At 45.5% G+C, this 17,343-nt stretch overlaps 1 protein-coding gene across 1 annotated transcript in view; it reads left to right on the top strand.

Moving 5' to 3' along the window:
* The first annotated feature begins 6,540 nt into the window (after positions 1-6,540).
* Osmr (oncostatin M receptor) overlaps positions 6,541-17,343 on the top strand; it is a 40,713-nt gene continuing 29,910 nt past the window's right edge. Inside the window, 1 exon segment of the mRNA XM_045132155.1 lies at positions 6,541-6,781. Coding sequence (XP_044988090.1) covers positions 6,541-6,781 — 241 coding nt within the window.

Raw genomic sequence — 17,343 nt, 5'->3', positions numbered from 1 at the left:
TGGGCCTGTGAGGGTGTTTGCACATAGTGGGGACCAGCGCTTCAAGACCTGCGCTGAGTGTGGCAGCCCCATCCTGCAGGCGGAGAGGCCAAATGAAATGAAGAAAGAGAGCCTCTCCATTTCTCTGTCTCTCTCCCTCCTTCTCTCCTCCCTCTCCTCTTCTCCCTCTCTGCCTCCCTCCCTCCTCCTTCTCTCCTCTCCTCTTGTCCCTCCCTCCCTCCCTCCCTCCTTCTCTCCTCTCCTCTTCTCTCTCTCTTACTCTCTCTTACTCTTTCTCCCTCTCTTCCTCCCGCCCCCGCTGCCATGATGTGAGCTGCTCTACTCCCCTACGCCCTCTGCGCCACAGTGGACTCTAAAACTATAAGCCTAGGGCTGGGGAAATGGCTTAGCAGTTAAGGCATTTGCCTGCAAAGCCTAAGGACCCCAGTTCGATTCCCCAGGACCCACGTAAGCCAGATGCACAAGGGGGCGCATGCATCTGGACTTCATTTGAAGTGGCTGGAAGTCCTGGCACATCCATTCTCTCTTTCTCTCTGCCTCTTCCTCTCTCTCTCTCTCAAATAAATAAAATATTTTAAAAAAAGAAAGAAAAGTATTTTTAAAAATAAATAAATAAAACGGTAAGCCTAAACAAATCTTTATGGTCTCAAGTCATTGTTCTCAACTGTTTCGTCAGCAACGGAAAATGACTTAACATACTCACCGCTGGTACAACGCTGGGAAAACTTCATCCTGAGTCAAGACTTTCTGCCGTTGAAGACTTCATGGAACTGCTTTGACTCTTAGTGAGAAGTCATTTCTTGTCCCATAGAGCTAGCCCATGAGAAGACGTGTGGACTGGGGGCTGCCCCATCAACACACTATGCAGGCCTTGCTGGTTTAGACTTCCCACTTGGAAGACAGAGGCTCCAAACTGCTTCTAAGATTCCACGCAACAAGTAGTCCTGCGACACCATGAGAAGATGTAGTCTCATCTTACAGTTTATTTATTTATTTATTAAAATACTTTTCTTTCTTTTTTTAAAATATTTTATTTCTTTATTTATTTGAGAGAGAGAGAGAGAGAGAGAGAGAGGAAAAGGCAGAGAGAAAGAGAGAATGGATGCACCAGGACTTCCAGCCACTTCAAATGAACTCCAGATGCATGCGCCCCCTTGTGCATCTGGCTTACGTGGGTCCTGGGGAATCGAACTGGGGTCCTTAGGCTTTGCAGGCAAATGCCTTAACTGCTAAGCCATTTCCCCAACCCTAGGCTTATAGTTTTAGAGTCCACTGAGGGAGAAAGAGTAAGAGAGAGGAAGAGAGAGAGAGAGAGGGAGAAGAGAAGAGGAAGGAATGGAAGAAGGTGTCCAAATGATTCCATCTTCATAGCATTCAAGAGCATGCAAAGCCACACAGCAGACGCTGCAGTAGTTTGAGTGGATGTCCTCCAGTAGATCCAGGAGTTTCATTCAAGGCTGTATGTGGAGGTGTCACTGGGGGCGAATCTGTTTCCAGCCTAAATGTATGCAGAGGGCTTGAGCTTTGCCTGGAGCGCCTGCAGTGTGTTTGCTTATGGTGCTGGTGGTGGGATTTCTATGTGTGTGCGTGTGTGTCTCTGTGTGTGTGTATGTGGACATTTTCAGGGCTCTTGAGAATTCCAAGATTATAGGTGTGGGCTCTAGAGCCCCCCTGTTATTTGAGCCCCTGTGCCTTGGTTCTCTAACAGTGAGGGTCAATCTATTATCTGCTTTATGGCATTTCTGTGAAGTTCAAATGAGATTCTACATCATGTGTTAGAATAGGGCCTGGTGCATCACAGACACATAGCAGATAGGAAATAGTATTGAATTGTCCTAGAATTTAAAGGGAAGAAAGGGCAAATTTCTCACATCCTAATGCATCAGTCAGAGCACTTCCACCTGAAGCAGTTTTAGTCACTTAGAGGAGCAAATGAAGCCTCTGTAGTCATAGCACCTGTGGTGTGTGAACATAACGCCTCCATAAACTCGTGTGTTTGAACACTGACTCCCCTAGCGGTGAGGTGGCTTAGCAGATGCTTGCCTGTGAAGCCTAAGGGCCCAGGTTCGATTCCTCAGAATCTACATAAGCCGGATGCATATGGTGATACAAGCATCTGGAGTTAAGAAAGAAAGAAAGAAAGAAAGAAAGAAAGAAAGAAAGAAAGAAAGAAAGAAAGAAAGAAAAGAAACCATTGCTAATGAATTAGGAAACATGCCTTTTCTCATAAAGCAAATGCCTGAAGAATTTACCAGAAAGCCTGTGATCCTGTGAATAATGCCAGTGAAAGCACACTTCGTCTCTAGAAGACATGAGGCACACATCAACATACAAGGCAATTAAAGCTGCAGTGATGGCTTAGTGGTTAAGCGCTTGCCTGTGAAGCCTAAGGACCCTGGTTTGAGGCTCAATTCCCTAGGGCCCACGTTAGCCAGATGCACAAGGAGGCACACGCGTCTGGAGTTCATTTGCAGTGGCTGGAGGCCCTGGTGCGCCCATTCTCTGTCTCTCTCTATCTCTCTCTCTCTCTATCTGCCTCTTTCTCTCCCTGTCTGTGGCTCTCAAATAAATAAATAAATAAACAAACAAACATTTAAAAAAAAGAGGAAAGGTTAATTTTGGCTCACGGTCTGAGAGGGGGTACCACGATGTCAGGCAAGGCAAGGCAGGGCTCACATCAGCTGGAGGCTGCGGCAGTGAGAGCTCAGGCTGCTTGATTTCCTCTGGAGGACCAGGAAAAAGGGCTCAGGCCAGACCCACAGGTAGGCTATAATTGACAAGGTCTGCCACCAGCAGCCCAGTTTTCCTGGCTAGACCCCCACCTCCTATACCTTCCACTATCTCCCAAAACAGTACCATTAGCTGGGGACCAAGTGTCCAAACATATCAGTCGATTGAGGACATTACACAGCCAAACCATAAAAGTGTATTTCACAGAAGTAAATAAAAGCAAGAGCCACCAATTCATGGAAAACGTTCGATCTTATTAAAAATTGGATGGAGGAAAAACACCCAACATCAGTGATCAAATACCATTTTGTTTTCACTATATACACAGAGGTCCTGATTATTCCAATGTCATTTTAAAATATTTTATTTTTATTTATTTATTTGAGAGAGAGACAGGTATAGAAATAGGCAGGTAGAAAGGGAGAGAATGGGTGCACCAGGACCTCCAGCCACTGCAAACAAACTCCAGACGCATGTGCCCCCTTGTGCATCTGGCTTACGTGGACCCTGGGAGTCGAACCTGGGTCCTTTGGCTTTGCAGGCAAATGCCTTAACCACTAAGCCATCTCTCCAGCCCTCCAATGTCATTTTGGAATACATGGTAAACACCACTACTATGGAAGATAAATTTGTATTATCTAAATTCAGAAAGTATCCCGGTGCTCCGAGCCAGAAATTCTGTGTTGGATATATTCCCTAGAGAAACTCTTTCACTATTGCTGTGGTAGGAGGCATGTGGAGAAGAATGTTTGACCAAATGTTGATAAACAAAGAGTGGATAGATAAACGATGGTATATTCACAATGGATACAGCAAAAAAGCTACGCACAGAATGAGTAAAGAAGGAAGGAATGGAGGAATGTGTCCAAATGATTCCATCTGCTTAGCATTCAAGAGCATGCAAAGCCACACAGCAGACGCTGCAGTAGTTTGAGTGGATGTCCTCCAGTAGATCCACGAGTTTCATCCAAAGCTGTATGTGGAGGTGTCACTGGAGGCGAATCTGCTTCCAGCCTAAATGTATGCAGAGGGCTTGAGCTTTGCCTGGAGCGCCTGCAGTGTGCTTGCTTATGGTGCTGGTGATGGGATTTCTATGTGTGTGCATGTGTTTCTCTCTCTGTGTGTGTGGACCTGTGTGTGTGTGTGTGTGTGTGTGTGTGTGTGTGTGTGTCTGTGTGTATGTGTGGACCTGTGAAAGGGGCCCAGCCTCTTTCGCCATTATGGAACTTCCCGAATCTGTAAACGTCAATAAATTCCCTTCCTCCTATAAACTGTGTCTGGTCTCGTGGTTCATCCCAGCAACCTGCAACTGATGATGATAGATGATAGATGCCTCGGAGGTATAAACACATGGGGTAAAATTCCAGAGCAAAGCACAGGGGATGATTCAGGTAGTCAGTATTTCTAAGAGAGAGGTACAGAGATGACAAGAAAAACACTTCAGCCTGATGGTGGCGCACGCCTTTAATCCAGCACTTGGGAGGCAGAGGTAGGAGGATTGCCATGAGTTCGAGGCCACCCTGAGACTACATAGTGAATTCCAGGTCAGCCTGGGCTAGACTGAGACCCTACCATAAAAAAAAAAAAACTTCAAAGGTTTCCAAACTATAATAAAGTTCTTTCTTTTTTAAAATTAAATTACTTTTAAGTTAAATAAAGGGGGCTGTTGAGATGGCTTAGCAGTTAAGTGCTTGCCTGTAAAGCCTAAGGACCCTGGTTCGAGGCTCAATTTTCCAGGACCCACATTAGCCAGATGAACAAGGGGGCGCACGCCTCTGGAGTTCGTTTGCACTGGCTGGAGGCCCTGGCGCACCCATTCTCTCTCTCTCTCTCTAACTGCCCCTTTCTCTCTCTGTCTGTCACTCTCAAATAAATAAAAATAAACAGAAAATTTTTAAATTAAAATAATTAATTAATCTTTTTTTGAGGTGGGGTCTTTCTCTAGCCCAAGCTGACCTGGAATTCACTATGAAGTCCCAGGACGGCCTCGAACTCACAGTGATCCTCCTACCTCTGCCTTCCTGAGTGCTGGGATTAAAGGCGTGCGCCACCACCATCCCCCCAGCTAAAGTTCTCTTTCTAAAAAGGTCATTGGTGATGGATGTCTATTGTGTTCTTAGCTAAATTCTTCAAGTGTTTTAGGGTCTTTCTTTTCTGATGACTTTACATTTATACATGATTAAGTAAGACAGGAACAATGAGGTTCTACATGCCCTTCATCCCTGCTCCCATGGTATCACTCTCCATCACTAAGACATGGACACTGAACTCAACTGCAGGCCTTATCCCAATGTCACTGGGTTTTCCTGTAATGTTTGCATGTGTGTCGCCTGTAACACTTTAAGTTTATTTAACTTTTTAATTTTATTTATTGATTAAAAGAGGCAGATAGCAGGAACAGGTGTGCCAGAGCCTCCAGTCACTGCAAAAAAAAAAAAAAAAACAAAAAACCCACTCCAGATGCATGTGCCACCTTGTACATCTGGCTTATATGGGTCCTGAGGAATTGAACCTGGGTCCTTTGGCTTTGCAGGCAAGTGCCTTAAATGCTAAGCCATCTCTCCAGCCCCCTTTATTTAACTTAAAAAAAAATTATTTGAGAGCAATAGAGAAAGAGACAGAGAGAGAGGGAGAGAATGGGCACACCAGGGGCTCCAGCCACTGAAAATGAACTCCAGAAGCATGTGCCACCTTGTGCATTTGATTACGTGGGTGCTGGAGTAATCAAACCTGGGTCCTTAGGTTTTGCAGGCAAGTGCCTTAACGGTTAAGCCATTTCTCCAGCCCAGCCTGTAACAACGATCACATATGCAGATTTGTATAATGGCCACCAGAGTCACAGAATATACAATTGGTGCACTAGGCTGGAAAGATGGCTTAGCAGCTAAGCATTTGTCTGTGAAGCCTAAGGACCGGTATTCGGCTCTCCAGATCTCACATAAGCCAGTGGTACAAAGGTGAGGCAAGTGTAAGGCAGCGCATGCCCACTAGGTGGCGCAAATATCTGGATTTCGATTGCAGTGGCTCGCCAATTCTCCCTCCACTCACCCAAATTTAAAAATAAAATTAATTAGAATTGGTGCTCTATCTCTCATAAACTACATCCCTACCGCCTGAGTTATATGCTTCTGCAACCCTAGTCTCTGGCAATCCTTTGTCAGTTTTTATCATCATCATTTTATTGCTCTCTACCTATTCCTAAGAAGCTTTTTTATTTTCATATGTGCTTAATTTTCCTTTGGAATGGCTCGCTTTCTGAAGGGAAAAGTGCTGAGTCACATAAAGATGGTGTTTCCATCCCAGGCCTTGCAGAGAAATGATCATAAGCTTATTGAGCCTTCAGTGCACTGGAATCCTGGCTCACAGCTCCTCCTAAGGAACCAAAGGTGTGCAGAGTCGTCCTGTCCCTAGAGAGCCACGTGACATCAAAAGGCCACGGTGAGGCTGGAGAGATGGCCTAGCGGTTAAGCACTGGCCTGTGAAGCCTAAGGAGTCCGGCTCAAGGCTCCATTCCCCAGGACCCACGTTAGCCAGATGCGTAAGGGGGCGCATGCATCTGGAGTTTGTTTGCAGTGGCTGGAGGCCCTGTTGCTCCCATTCTTTCCCTGTCTCCCTGCCTCTTTCTCTCTGTCTGTCACTCTCAAATAAATAAGTAATAAAATAAATAAATAAAAGGCCACCCGTAGTCCATCCCTCCCTCCCCTGGGTGATCGGGCAGCCACTTAGGGAGTTCACAGAGCAGCGCAGCATGGTGACGTCTTCCCACAGACGTGCATAGAAACATGACAGACCCACAGATGAGTCCTTAACATGCAAGTGACCCTGCTCCCTGTCAGCCCTTCCTCGTCCTGCTTGTGGGTCCTGCGCCTGCAGTTGCCTGCAGATCTCGGGCTCCTGGAGGCTGACTGGCCTGGACACCGCGGGTTTTGTTTGGAGCCCGATGATCTCACCCGCCCCACACCCCGAACTCCAGGCTCGGTGCCTGCCTCACCCAAAGCCACCCCACCTGCTTGTCAGCGAAAGTACTTCCTGGACATCCTGCCTCCCGCGGGTAAAGCCTTCTCCTTTCCCAAGCCTTTCTGATCTGAAAACAAACAAAATCATTTCCCCATGGGCCCTTATGATCTTTGCTGTTTTTTTTTTTTTTTTTTCCATCTCTCACACCTTGTTTCAAACCAGTCTCTTCCCCTTTCCTCTCCTTTAACTTTGCCCTGGGTTCTCCTTTCTAGCGAGGTGTTTAGCTTTGTTTCCACATTACAGTGCCCAGCCAGGCAGGTATAGGCAGAAACCATTTTTGCCACAATCAATCAATTCACGGACTCTTCCTCATAAAGGGAATCACACTTCCTTCTAAGAACAATGCCACCACTAAGGGCTGCATTCCTGAGGAAAGTTCAACCACCAATAATTAGACAACACTTTTTTTTTTTCCGAGGTAGGGTCTCATTCTAGCCCAGGCTGACCTAGAATTCACTACAAAGTCTCAGGGTGGCCTCGAACTCACGGTGATCCTCCTACCTCTGCCTCGCAGGTGCTCCTCAACATGACATCATGTTACTTAAGATGAGTCCCTGGGAAAAGGACATCCGAGGGACAATGCATTTAACCAAGCTCATTTCAAAACTATGCCCCTACCAGAATGCTCATCTTTTCTGTGTGGCCCACACCCCTTCTGTTCTTGGAAGAAGGGTGTCTTTGAGCAGGCATCTCAGGGGCAGAATATCCCCTGACTCACAGCAGACATGGGGTAATGAATGATCTTTACCCAGCGAAGGGAGAAGAGTGGAAGGTTTTATTCTATAGTTCTTGTACCATAGCACTGACACACTCACTATGCACACACAATTACTGGACACACTATCACTATGGGAACACCCATCCTGTCGTCCTGCCAGTCTGCACACACTGTGGCTGCTCTCCATCCGAGTGCTTCTCAGTCAACCCAATTTGTGACAAGTCGCCTAACTATAGATCTTGGGAGAAGCAACAGCCTCTAGTTGCCTCTCATATTTCATGTTCCAGAGGTAGGTAGTTTCTTCTCCTTTGATATATTCTTCCCATATTTCTTTTTCTGTTTGTTTGTTTGTTTTACAATCCTGTCCCCAGGCTGTGGTCAAGTTTTGCTAAGTCCCCACGATGCCCTTTACAGCCAGTGAGTTATGATTGTCCAGGCTCCAGTGTGGCGTGGTTCTCTTTCCTGCTAGAACATTCTCCAGCCTTTCTTGGCTTTTCAGTATCTGGACACTCGTAAGGACTATAGGCCAGTTACTTTGCAGAACAGCTCTCAGTTTGGGTTTGTTGCATGTTCCCTAGTTTTAGGTTCAGATTTTGTCTTTTCCAGGGCTATCATAGATGTGTTATAATTTTCTTTACTAAATTTTCTCAATGAGATAGGCTGCTTATTGGTACTGGCTAGGTTCTTTGACTGCAAAGTTATACTGTGGTCATTTCTACTTAAAATACTTAATTTAAATTATGTAATGATATCATTTCTTATCAAACTTTTAATATTTTTATTTAGTTATGTGCAAGAAGAGAGAGAGAGAGCGAGAGAGAATAGGGCCTCTAGCTGCTGCAAACAAACTCCAGATGCACATGCCATCTTCTGCATCTGGCTTCACGTGGGTACTAGGGAATTGAACCCAAGTCATTAGGCTGTGTAGGCAAATGTCTTAGCCACTGGACCATCTCCCAAGCCCCAAACTTTAGACTTGTTCATTTCCTTATATATACCCACGGTCTTCTACATAAGACCCCAGCCAAAGGAGCATACTCTTTGTGAAGGATGGCCTCTGATTCTTATGCCAGCTCAGCCTCAACATGGCCTCTTTACTCACCTTGTTCAGACGTCAGGTCTTCCACCAACCTACCTTCTATAGGAATGACTCCATCCTGCCTCCAACTCCCACATTCCACCTGCCATGTAGATATTGTATTCACCCTCCTTGCTCTCTCACCCCACCTCACACGCTCTTGCTCATATGTGGACTCCAGAAAGTCGGCCTCCTAGAAACAGAGTAAAACAGGGATGCCGAGAATTAGGGTTAGAGGAAAATGAAGGGATGCTGAGCAAAGGTCACACCTTGCAAGCATACAATGCATAAATACTCTGGCTTCTCTTAAGATTGTATAAATCTTTCACCCTTTTAAAAATATTTTATTTTTATTTATTTATTTGAGATCGAGAGATACAGAAACAGGCAAGTAGAGAGAGAGGGAGAGTAAGAGAGAGAGAGAGACTGTGTGTGTGCCAGGGCCTTCAGCCACTGCAAACGAACTCCAGATGCATGCACCCCCTTGTGCATCTGGCTTACATGGGTCCTAGGGAAATGAACCTGAGTCCTTTGGCTTTGCAGGCAAGCACCTTAACCACTAAGCTATCTATCCAGCCCTCTTTCACCTTTTAAATTCACTTTTTTTGTGGGCATTTGTGCCTAAGTTCTCAAACTCTAATGTAAGCAGAGTCTTTATAGTTAAGAATAATGTAGGAGATGCTTGAAATTTGCTAAAAGCATAGTTAATAAAAAAGAAAACACAGTAGCTGTTGGAGTGTGCTGTGCTCCGTGGGGCGAAGGGAGAGCTGAGCCTCCTGGGCACTCTGAGCTCGCCAGAGATGAAATGAGGGGCCGGTGGGAAGCTCTGAGGTGAGTACTACCAGGGAATACACACTGGTGACTCACTGCTTCCTGCATCAAGCATCAAAAATGCTTACCAAGCCTAATTAGAAAACAAAACTTAAGTGCATACAGTCCAAAGACTTTATTCCTTAGATACCAGAAGATGATAAAATACTTCAAATAAATTTCAAGGGATGAAGAGATGCCTAAGTGGTTAAGGCGCTTGCCTGCAGAGCCTAATGACCCAGGTTCAATTCCCCAGGACCCACGTAAAGCCAGATGCAAAAAATGGCGCGTGCATCTGGCATTCGTCTGCAGTGGCTAGAGGCCCTGGAGCACCCAGTCTCACATTCTCTCTCTCCTTGCAAATCAGTAAATAAAATAATTTAAAAATAAGAAATAAATTTTTGAGAAAATGACGAAGGAGCGACAAAGACAAAAAAGCAATTCTAGATGTGGGTATTTCTGGTCTTTGATGCTCATGGGTCATCGGTGCACATCCCCACAGTTGCCATTAGGAGTCACCAAGGAGCAGTGAAGATATTTCAAGAGAAGGAGAAAAAGGGAAATCTGTTCTCTACCTTTTGAAAGAAGATGGAGCCATCTCAGTAGCATCTAGACAAAGCTCTGGTTCTGTGGGAAGCACCTTCAAACAGTTCACACCATTCTTTGTGTTCAGAAGAATCTTAATTTTTTTTTTAATTTATTTGAGAGAGAGACAGATAAGAGAATGGACACACCAGGACCTCTGGCCACTGCAAACAAACTCCAGATACACGCGCCAGCTTATGAAACTGGCTTTAATTTATGTGGGCACTGAAGGGTGCCGCCGGGGTCAGAGGAAGGGATGGTTGTTTCCCCTGGACATGCAGATTGGGCCTGGATGGGCAGAACTAGGGATGGAGCCCAGGGCTTTACATATGCTAGGCATGTGTAAGCCCCATCCTGAATCCCAAATTGTCATTGTGTTGATGAGGCAGGACTCGGGGAGCTGAACAAGACATTGTAGGGTAAAGTGTTTGAAGAGGAAGTCTCAGGGCGCCCCTCAACTGTGGTCTTCAGTACTTGCCAGATTCCAAAACCTCCTCAGCCATTTTCCTCACCTCCATTTCCATCAGAGCGTTAACTGCAGATGACCCTACCTGTGCCCGGTTCAAGGTTTGATGCCCCAGGACCCACCTTAGCCAGATGCACAAGGGGGCGCATGCGCCTGGAGTTCGTTTGCAGTGGCTGGAGGCCCTGGGTTGCTCTCTCTCTCTCTCTCTCTCTCTCTCTCTCTCTCTCTCCTTCTCTCTGTCACTCTCAAATAAATAAATAAAAATAAATTTAGAAAACATTCAGGGGGCTGGAGAGATGTCTCAGTGGTTAAGGTGCTTGCATGCCCAGTGTAAGAACCCTAGTTCAGTTCCCCAGTACCCATGTACAAAAAACCAGGTGCACAATTTAGCACATGCACCTGGACTTCTTTTGCAATGGCGGGAGGCCTTAGCATTCTCTCTCTCTCTCTCTCTCTGTTACTCTTCTCTCTATCTCTGCTTGCAAATAAATAAATAATTTTTTGGCTTAGGAAAGCTATGTCTACCCCAAGCATATATGGATTTTCTGCTTGATTATTACCTATGTAATACAGCAGGGAACCTATTTCGATGGCATCAGCATTGTACTGGCAGTGTGAGTCTCATAGCGATGATTTTAAAGTGTTTAGGAAGGTTGTTTCTAGATGACATGCAGATATTGTGCCATTTGATATTCATTTTGATATCCAAGAGTATCCTGGGGACAATCTCTCCTTGGAAATGGAGAACTATGCTGAAGAGGAAAAAGTCAGTGAGCATCACTGTTGTCTCTCATCCAGCACCACTGAGGGTACCCAGAAGGGATTTTACCTACCAATGAACAATTTTATTGTTTCCAACGATCATACCCCAATTGAAAGCATAGACTGAACGTCCAATCTTATCCTAGCTTTCTGCTAAATCATCTCTACTTGAAAGATCTGGTTGCTAAATGGATTTGAATGCTCTCCTGTACTATAGTCAGGAGAAAAGTCACTCAGCATATCCCAGGAGCTTTCTAAAATAAATCATTTAAGGGCTGGAGAGATGGCTTAGTGGTTAAGCGCTTGCCCGAGAAGCCTAAGGACCCCGGTTCGAGGCTCAATTCCGCAGGACCCACGTTAGCCAGATGCACAAGGGGGCGCACGCGTCTGGAGTTTATTTGCAATGGCTGGAGGCCCTGGGCCCACTCTCTGTCTCTCTCTATCTGCCTCTTTCTCTCTCTGTCACTCTCAAATAAATAAATAAAAATATTTTTTTTAAATCATTTAAGCCAGGCGTGGTGGCGCATGCCTTTAATCCCAGCACTCGGGAGGCAGAGGTAGGAGGATCGCAATGAGTTCAAGGCCACCCTGAGACTACAGAGTTAATTCCAGGTCAGCTTGGACCAGAGTGAGACCCTACCTCGAAAAACCAAAAAAAAAAAAAAAAAAAAAAAAAAAAAAAAAAATCATTTAAAGCCGGGCATGTGTTTTAGAAGGTCAGATCCAAGAAATCTCTGCTCATACCAATGTCATGGAAGTTTCCTTCTATGTCTTCTCATAGCTTTATAGTTTGGGGTCATTGTGTCATATATGCCAGTTTCATGTTGTTTTGATTACTATAGCTTTGTAACATATTTTGAAATAGGATATCTCCAGCTTTGATCTTTCAGATCAAAACAGCTATGGCTGTTCAGGATCTTTTGTGGTTACATAAAGATTATAGAATTTTTTTCCATTCCTGTGAAAAAAATAACATTGACATTCTCTCAGAATTTGTATTGATTCTGGAGACAAGTTTTGTCCAGTGCACATATTTTATCAACATTAAATTTCCCAACCCATGACATGGGATACCTCTTCACTTATTTGTATACGTTTAATTTCATTAATCAATGTTTTTTAGTTCTCAGCAGATGGATCCTATAGAAACATTAGCTTCTCATTCCCTGAGAAAAACAATTTTCTTGGGCCTCATATATCTTCCTGTGGGTCAATAGAACTAACTCCTGGACCACCTGGACATTTTCTTGTTATTGCTCAGCCTCGCTCACAGCACGGAGAAGGGCCCTGAGTCTGCTGTTTCTGCCCTCCTCGGTCTCCTTGTCTCCTGCAACCTGAATGTCACTGCCTCCAACTAAGTTCCCCTTGTTCATCTTCCTTGTCACACAGCTTATTCTCTGCCTGTCACCAGTGTCCTCTAAAATAATTTTTCTCTATGTCTTTTGACTTTTAGAAACACTGGGACAAGAACGAATAGTAACTGATAAGATGCCCTAGAAACTTTGTCCCTTAAAAACAATGTGGGGGCTTAGGGGGTAAGGTGTCTGCCTGCAAAACCAAAAGGACCCAGGTTTTCTTCCCGAGGACTCACGTAAGCCAGATGCTAAAGGAGGCACAAGCATCTGGAGTTTGTTTGCAGTGGCTGGAAGCCCTGTGGTGCCCATTTTCTCTCTCCCTGTGTCTCTGTCAAATAAGTAAATAAATAATAAAATTTTTTTAATGTGGGTATTCCTCATGGTCTTGTTGCATTAAAGTCAGCAAGTTTACATCCAGTCCGCATTCTTCCACTTAGCATTCACCTTGCTAAGCCTTCCTGTGCCTCTGCTATAAGATGGGGATGACAGCTTTAGTTCTTTCTTAAACTCGCCACGGCAAACATTTTAAGTGAAAGTAACATGCACGTTTCTATTACCGTGGTGTTCTAGATAAGTTTGCCTAGTCCTGCAAGTTGTAGGGCAAAATATGACTATGTGAGCCAGGCCGTGGGCTTCTCCTTGGATCTTGGGAAAGTTTTGGCCATCAGCCTCATATTCATGTCTGCGTATGTCACGGTGTCACTAGAGGATGACACAAGGTCTTCGTAAGACCGCTAGCATTTAAGGTACCAGTGTGCTTAGTCCACCAAAGAACAAAGGCTTCCTGTCCCTGCCCAAATGATTCTGCTGGCTCAATGCTGGACCCAAGGAACAAGGGCTGGATTCAGCCTCCCTCTCTCCTCCCCTCTAAGTGCCTCAGATGCTGCCAGACTGACCCAGCTGTGTGACTGGGCACACTCCGCCAGGTGCCCACTGGTTTGCTGTGTGTCTCAGCACGTGGCTGCACACAACTCGGAAACAGAGCTAAGCCAGGCGTGGTGGCGCACGCCTTTGATCCCAGCACTCGGGAGGCAGAGGTAGGAGGATTGCTGTGAGTTCAAGGCCACCCTGAGACTATATAGTGAATTCCAGGTCAGCTTGGGCTAGAGTGAGACCCAACCAAAAGAAGAAAGAAAGAAAGAAAGAAAGGAAGGAGGGAGGGAGGGAGGGAGGGAGGGAGGGAGGGAGGGAGGGAGGGAAGGAAGGAAGGAAGGAAGGAAGGAAGGAAGGAAGGAAGGAAGGAAGGAAGGAAGGAAGGAAGGAAGGAAGGAAGGAAGGAAGGAAGGAAGGAAGGAAGGAAGGAAGGAAGGAAGGAAGGAAGGAAGGAAGGAAGGAAGGAAGGAAAAGAAAGAAAGAGGGAGAGATCCTGCCACCCTCTTGTTGCTAACATGCAAGGCGGGGGCTTGGAATGGGAGTGTAGCCCGACACTTGCCACTAGAGGGCGCTGCAATCCTCGGCCCCTGACACAGGATGCATCCATCCCTCACAAATTTCCAGGCTCCTGGGTGGGGGTGACCCCTTCTTTCCTGGCTGTGTAGCAGCTCCCTGTTTGCTTGCCCACCCTTGTATGTACAAAGCAAAGTCATGTAAGGTAATTTGTAGCGTGTCTCTGGAGACTCTTTGGGGAGGGGACCACATAAGACACCATGCATAAGCATTTCACCACGTTCCTTGGCGTGATTCTTTGCTTAGCCCCACTTTAATCAAGTTCCCGAACCTTCTCCTAGGCACATGCAGGTACTCCCCTCCATACAGGTAAAGAATCTTGCTAAGTTGGTTTAGCAAAATCACCCACCCTTGATATGTGATCACCCAGCGCATCTGATCAGGCTCTTCATCCTCCCCTCTGCCCTCTCCCCAGGGGACCTCTGATCACCCAGGTCTGTCTTCAGCAAGAACATGGTAAGGTTTGGGCTAGCCAGAATCCCTTGGCAGCTTGCCATCCACTGAGTCTCACCCGCCCATTCTCTGTATGGAGTTGAGCCTCACTCCTCTCTTCAAGTCCACTGCTCCGGTCCCTGTGCCTGTCTCCAGGGTCCTGAGCAGTCTTCCTTCCCACACTTTCACAAACATAGAGAATTTATCTCATTCACAACGAATACGCGTGCATTTGGACTGTGTCCTCTGCAGAATAGATTCTCTTGGACAAAGTCAAGCCAGAGACATTTACCCAATCTCTGACCATGGAGGAGGCTACGGAAGATAGGTGGCCAAGAATCCTTGTCTTTTTTGTTGTCAGGCCTGTAGTAATTTCCTTAATTGTCTTGTTTTCTGAAAGAAAGAAGAAAAAAAAACTACTAGAGGGCTCTTTTCACCTCTCTTTTCTCTACTGTGGGATGGTTTTTCCCTTCCTTGCTTTGCATGTTGCAAGACTCCGGGTCGGCTATATCTTTTAAAATATTTTATTTTTATTTATTTGTTTATATGAGAGAGAGAGGGAGAGAGAATGGGCATGCCAGGGCTTCTAGCCACTGCAAACGAACTCCAGACACATGCATCACCTTGTGCATCTGACTTATGTAGGCACGGGAGAAATGAATCCCAGGTCCATAGACTTCACTGGCAAGTGCCTTAACTGCTACGTCCTCTCTCCAGCCCAGTGATTCCTTTATCTTGTGGGCCGGGTTAGGTCAGGTGAGGCACACTGGACCCCAGAGGGACCTTCTTTCCCCACCCATATGATTGTGGCTGAGTTAACTGCCCAGGCAAAGGGAGCTTCCAAGATAGATGCAGGCTCTCTCCCTGACAGGAGATACACATTTAAAAGAACGGTTATGGCCTGGAGACATGGCTCAACAGTTAAAGTGCTTGCTTTCAAAGCCTGGGTCGACCTGGGTTCAATTCCCCAGTACCCACATAACTCCAGATGCACAAAGTGGCGCATGCATCTGGAGTTTCTATGCAGTGGCAGAAGTCCTTGTTACACCCATATATTCTCTCTCTCTCTCCTCACAAATATATGAAAATAAATAATGTTTTAAACGATGGCAGCATAAAGAATAATTAATTTGGAGCTAGAGGATGGCTCAGTGGACCAAGTGCTTGCCACAGAAAGATGAGTGTCTGAGTTTGGCTCCTGGGCACCCAGGGGAAGGGGCAGGAGGGCTGCCACTGCGCCTGCGCCTGCGCTCCCAGCCTGGGGAAGCTGAGACAGAAAGAAATACAGGCAGGGGGCTGGAGAGATGGCGTAGCGGTTAAGCGCTTGCCTGTGAAGCCTAAGGACCCCGGTTCGAGGCCCGGTTCCCCAGGTCCCACGTTAGCCAGATGCACAAGGGGGCGCACACGTCTGGAGTTCGTTTGCAGGGGCTGGAAGCCCTGGCGCGCCCATTCAATCTCTCTGTGTCTGTCGCTCTCATATAAGTAAATAAATAAAAAGTTTTTTTAAAAAAAGGAAAAAGCAATATAGGCAGGCTTCTCGGCTAACTCCTCTGGCTGCATTGGTGAGCTCTAGGTTCACTGAGAGACCTTGTTTCAAAATACAAGGTGGACAGTGACTGAAGGAAAAGAGCCTGCAGTGACTTCTGGCCTCCACACACACGCATGCACACCCGCATAAAGCGCGCATACATGCGCATGCACCATACACATGCAAAAAAACCCATTTTTAAAAAATAATATGTTCCAACCCGCAGCATTTGAAGGTTAACCCACAACGTCATCAATATTGGACATGAACAGCGGTTAGTTGCACACAAGGGATTAAAAGTACATTTGGGGCTAAGGCATTTGCCTGCAAAGCCAAAGGACCCAAGTTCGATTCCCCAGGACCCAAGTAAGCCAGATGCACAAGGGGTACATGCACCTGGAGTTCATTTGCAGTGGCTGGAGGCCCTGGTGCACCCATTCTCTCTCTCCTCTCCCACTTTCTGCCAAATAAATAAATAAATAAAAATAAAATATTTAAAAATACATTTTGAGCACATTTTCTTATTTTCAATCAGCTGACGATATTTTGCCAGTTCAGTCACTATTCTTTGCCTTATATGAACATTTTAAAACAATGTTTTTTTTTTTTTTCTTTTTAGAAATAAACTTTGCTTCAATACTGCCTACCATCTGGACCTGATCCACCAATCGCTTCTAAACAGAACACGGTTGTCTTCCTGCAAGGACAGCGTTCATATGCAGTGTGACTGCGCAATGCTTCCAGAGTCTTGAGACTGAACTTTCCCTTGACTCAGTTCTGTCTTGCTCCAACTAGATCCTCCCCAAGGGCAGACCTTGTGGCTGGCTTGTTTGGGTCAGAAAAAAAAAAAAAAAGTGTACAATCCAGCACGTCTTGCTACTGACAAAGAAATGCTTAGGCATTGACTCCCACTTCCTGAGGAGTAAACCTGATGTGAGATACTAACCACAGCTGATACAAAAAAAAAAAACAAAAACAAAACAAAACCATTCGGGCTCTTGGAGATGCTTTACGGGACAAGCACTGAAGTTGCTGCCCTCTTCTGGACCAAAAGCTAACAGCATTCCTTCCAGTTCCTAGTTGACAACTGTGTAAATCCTACTTAGAGGATTTTAAGAGTCAGATCTCGGTTTCAGAATTGCTAAAGATTTCTCTTCCCTAAAAGAAAAAAAAAAATTACCCTAGTTTTCAGATGGTTCTTCTAAAAAAAATGTGTGGCTGCTGGTGAAAATTTAAAAAGTGGTTTGCAAGTATAAAACGCAGTAAAGACCTTATAATTTAGAGAGCCAGGAATAGCATGTTTTACATTCCCCCTAAGCCTTATCAATAAGCATGAATATGAATGCAAGATATTATTCTCTTCCAAAAGTAGAATTACAGGACTCTATAGAGAAGTCCTTATTCGCTTTTTTTTTT

This window comes from Jaculus jaculus, chromosome 13, assembly GCF_020740685.1.
Source record: "Jaculus jaculus isolate mJacJac1 chromosome 13, mJacJac1.mat.Y.cur, whole genome shotgun sequence".
NCBI lineage: Eukaryota > Metazoa > Chordata > Mammalia > Rodentia > Dipodidae > Jaculus > Jaculus jaculus.
Note: the sequence above shows the minus strand (reverse complement) of the source record. Positions and strands in the feature narration are given on the sequence as shown.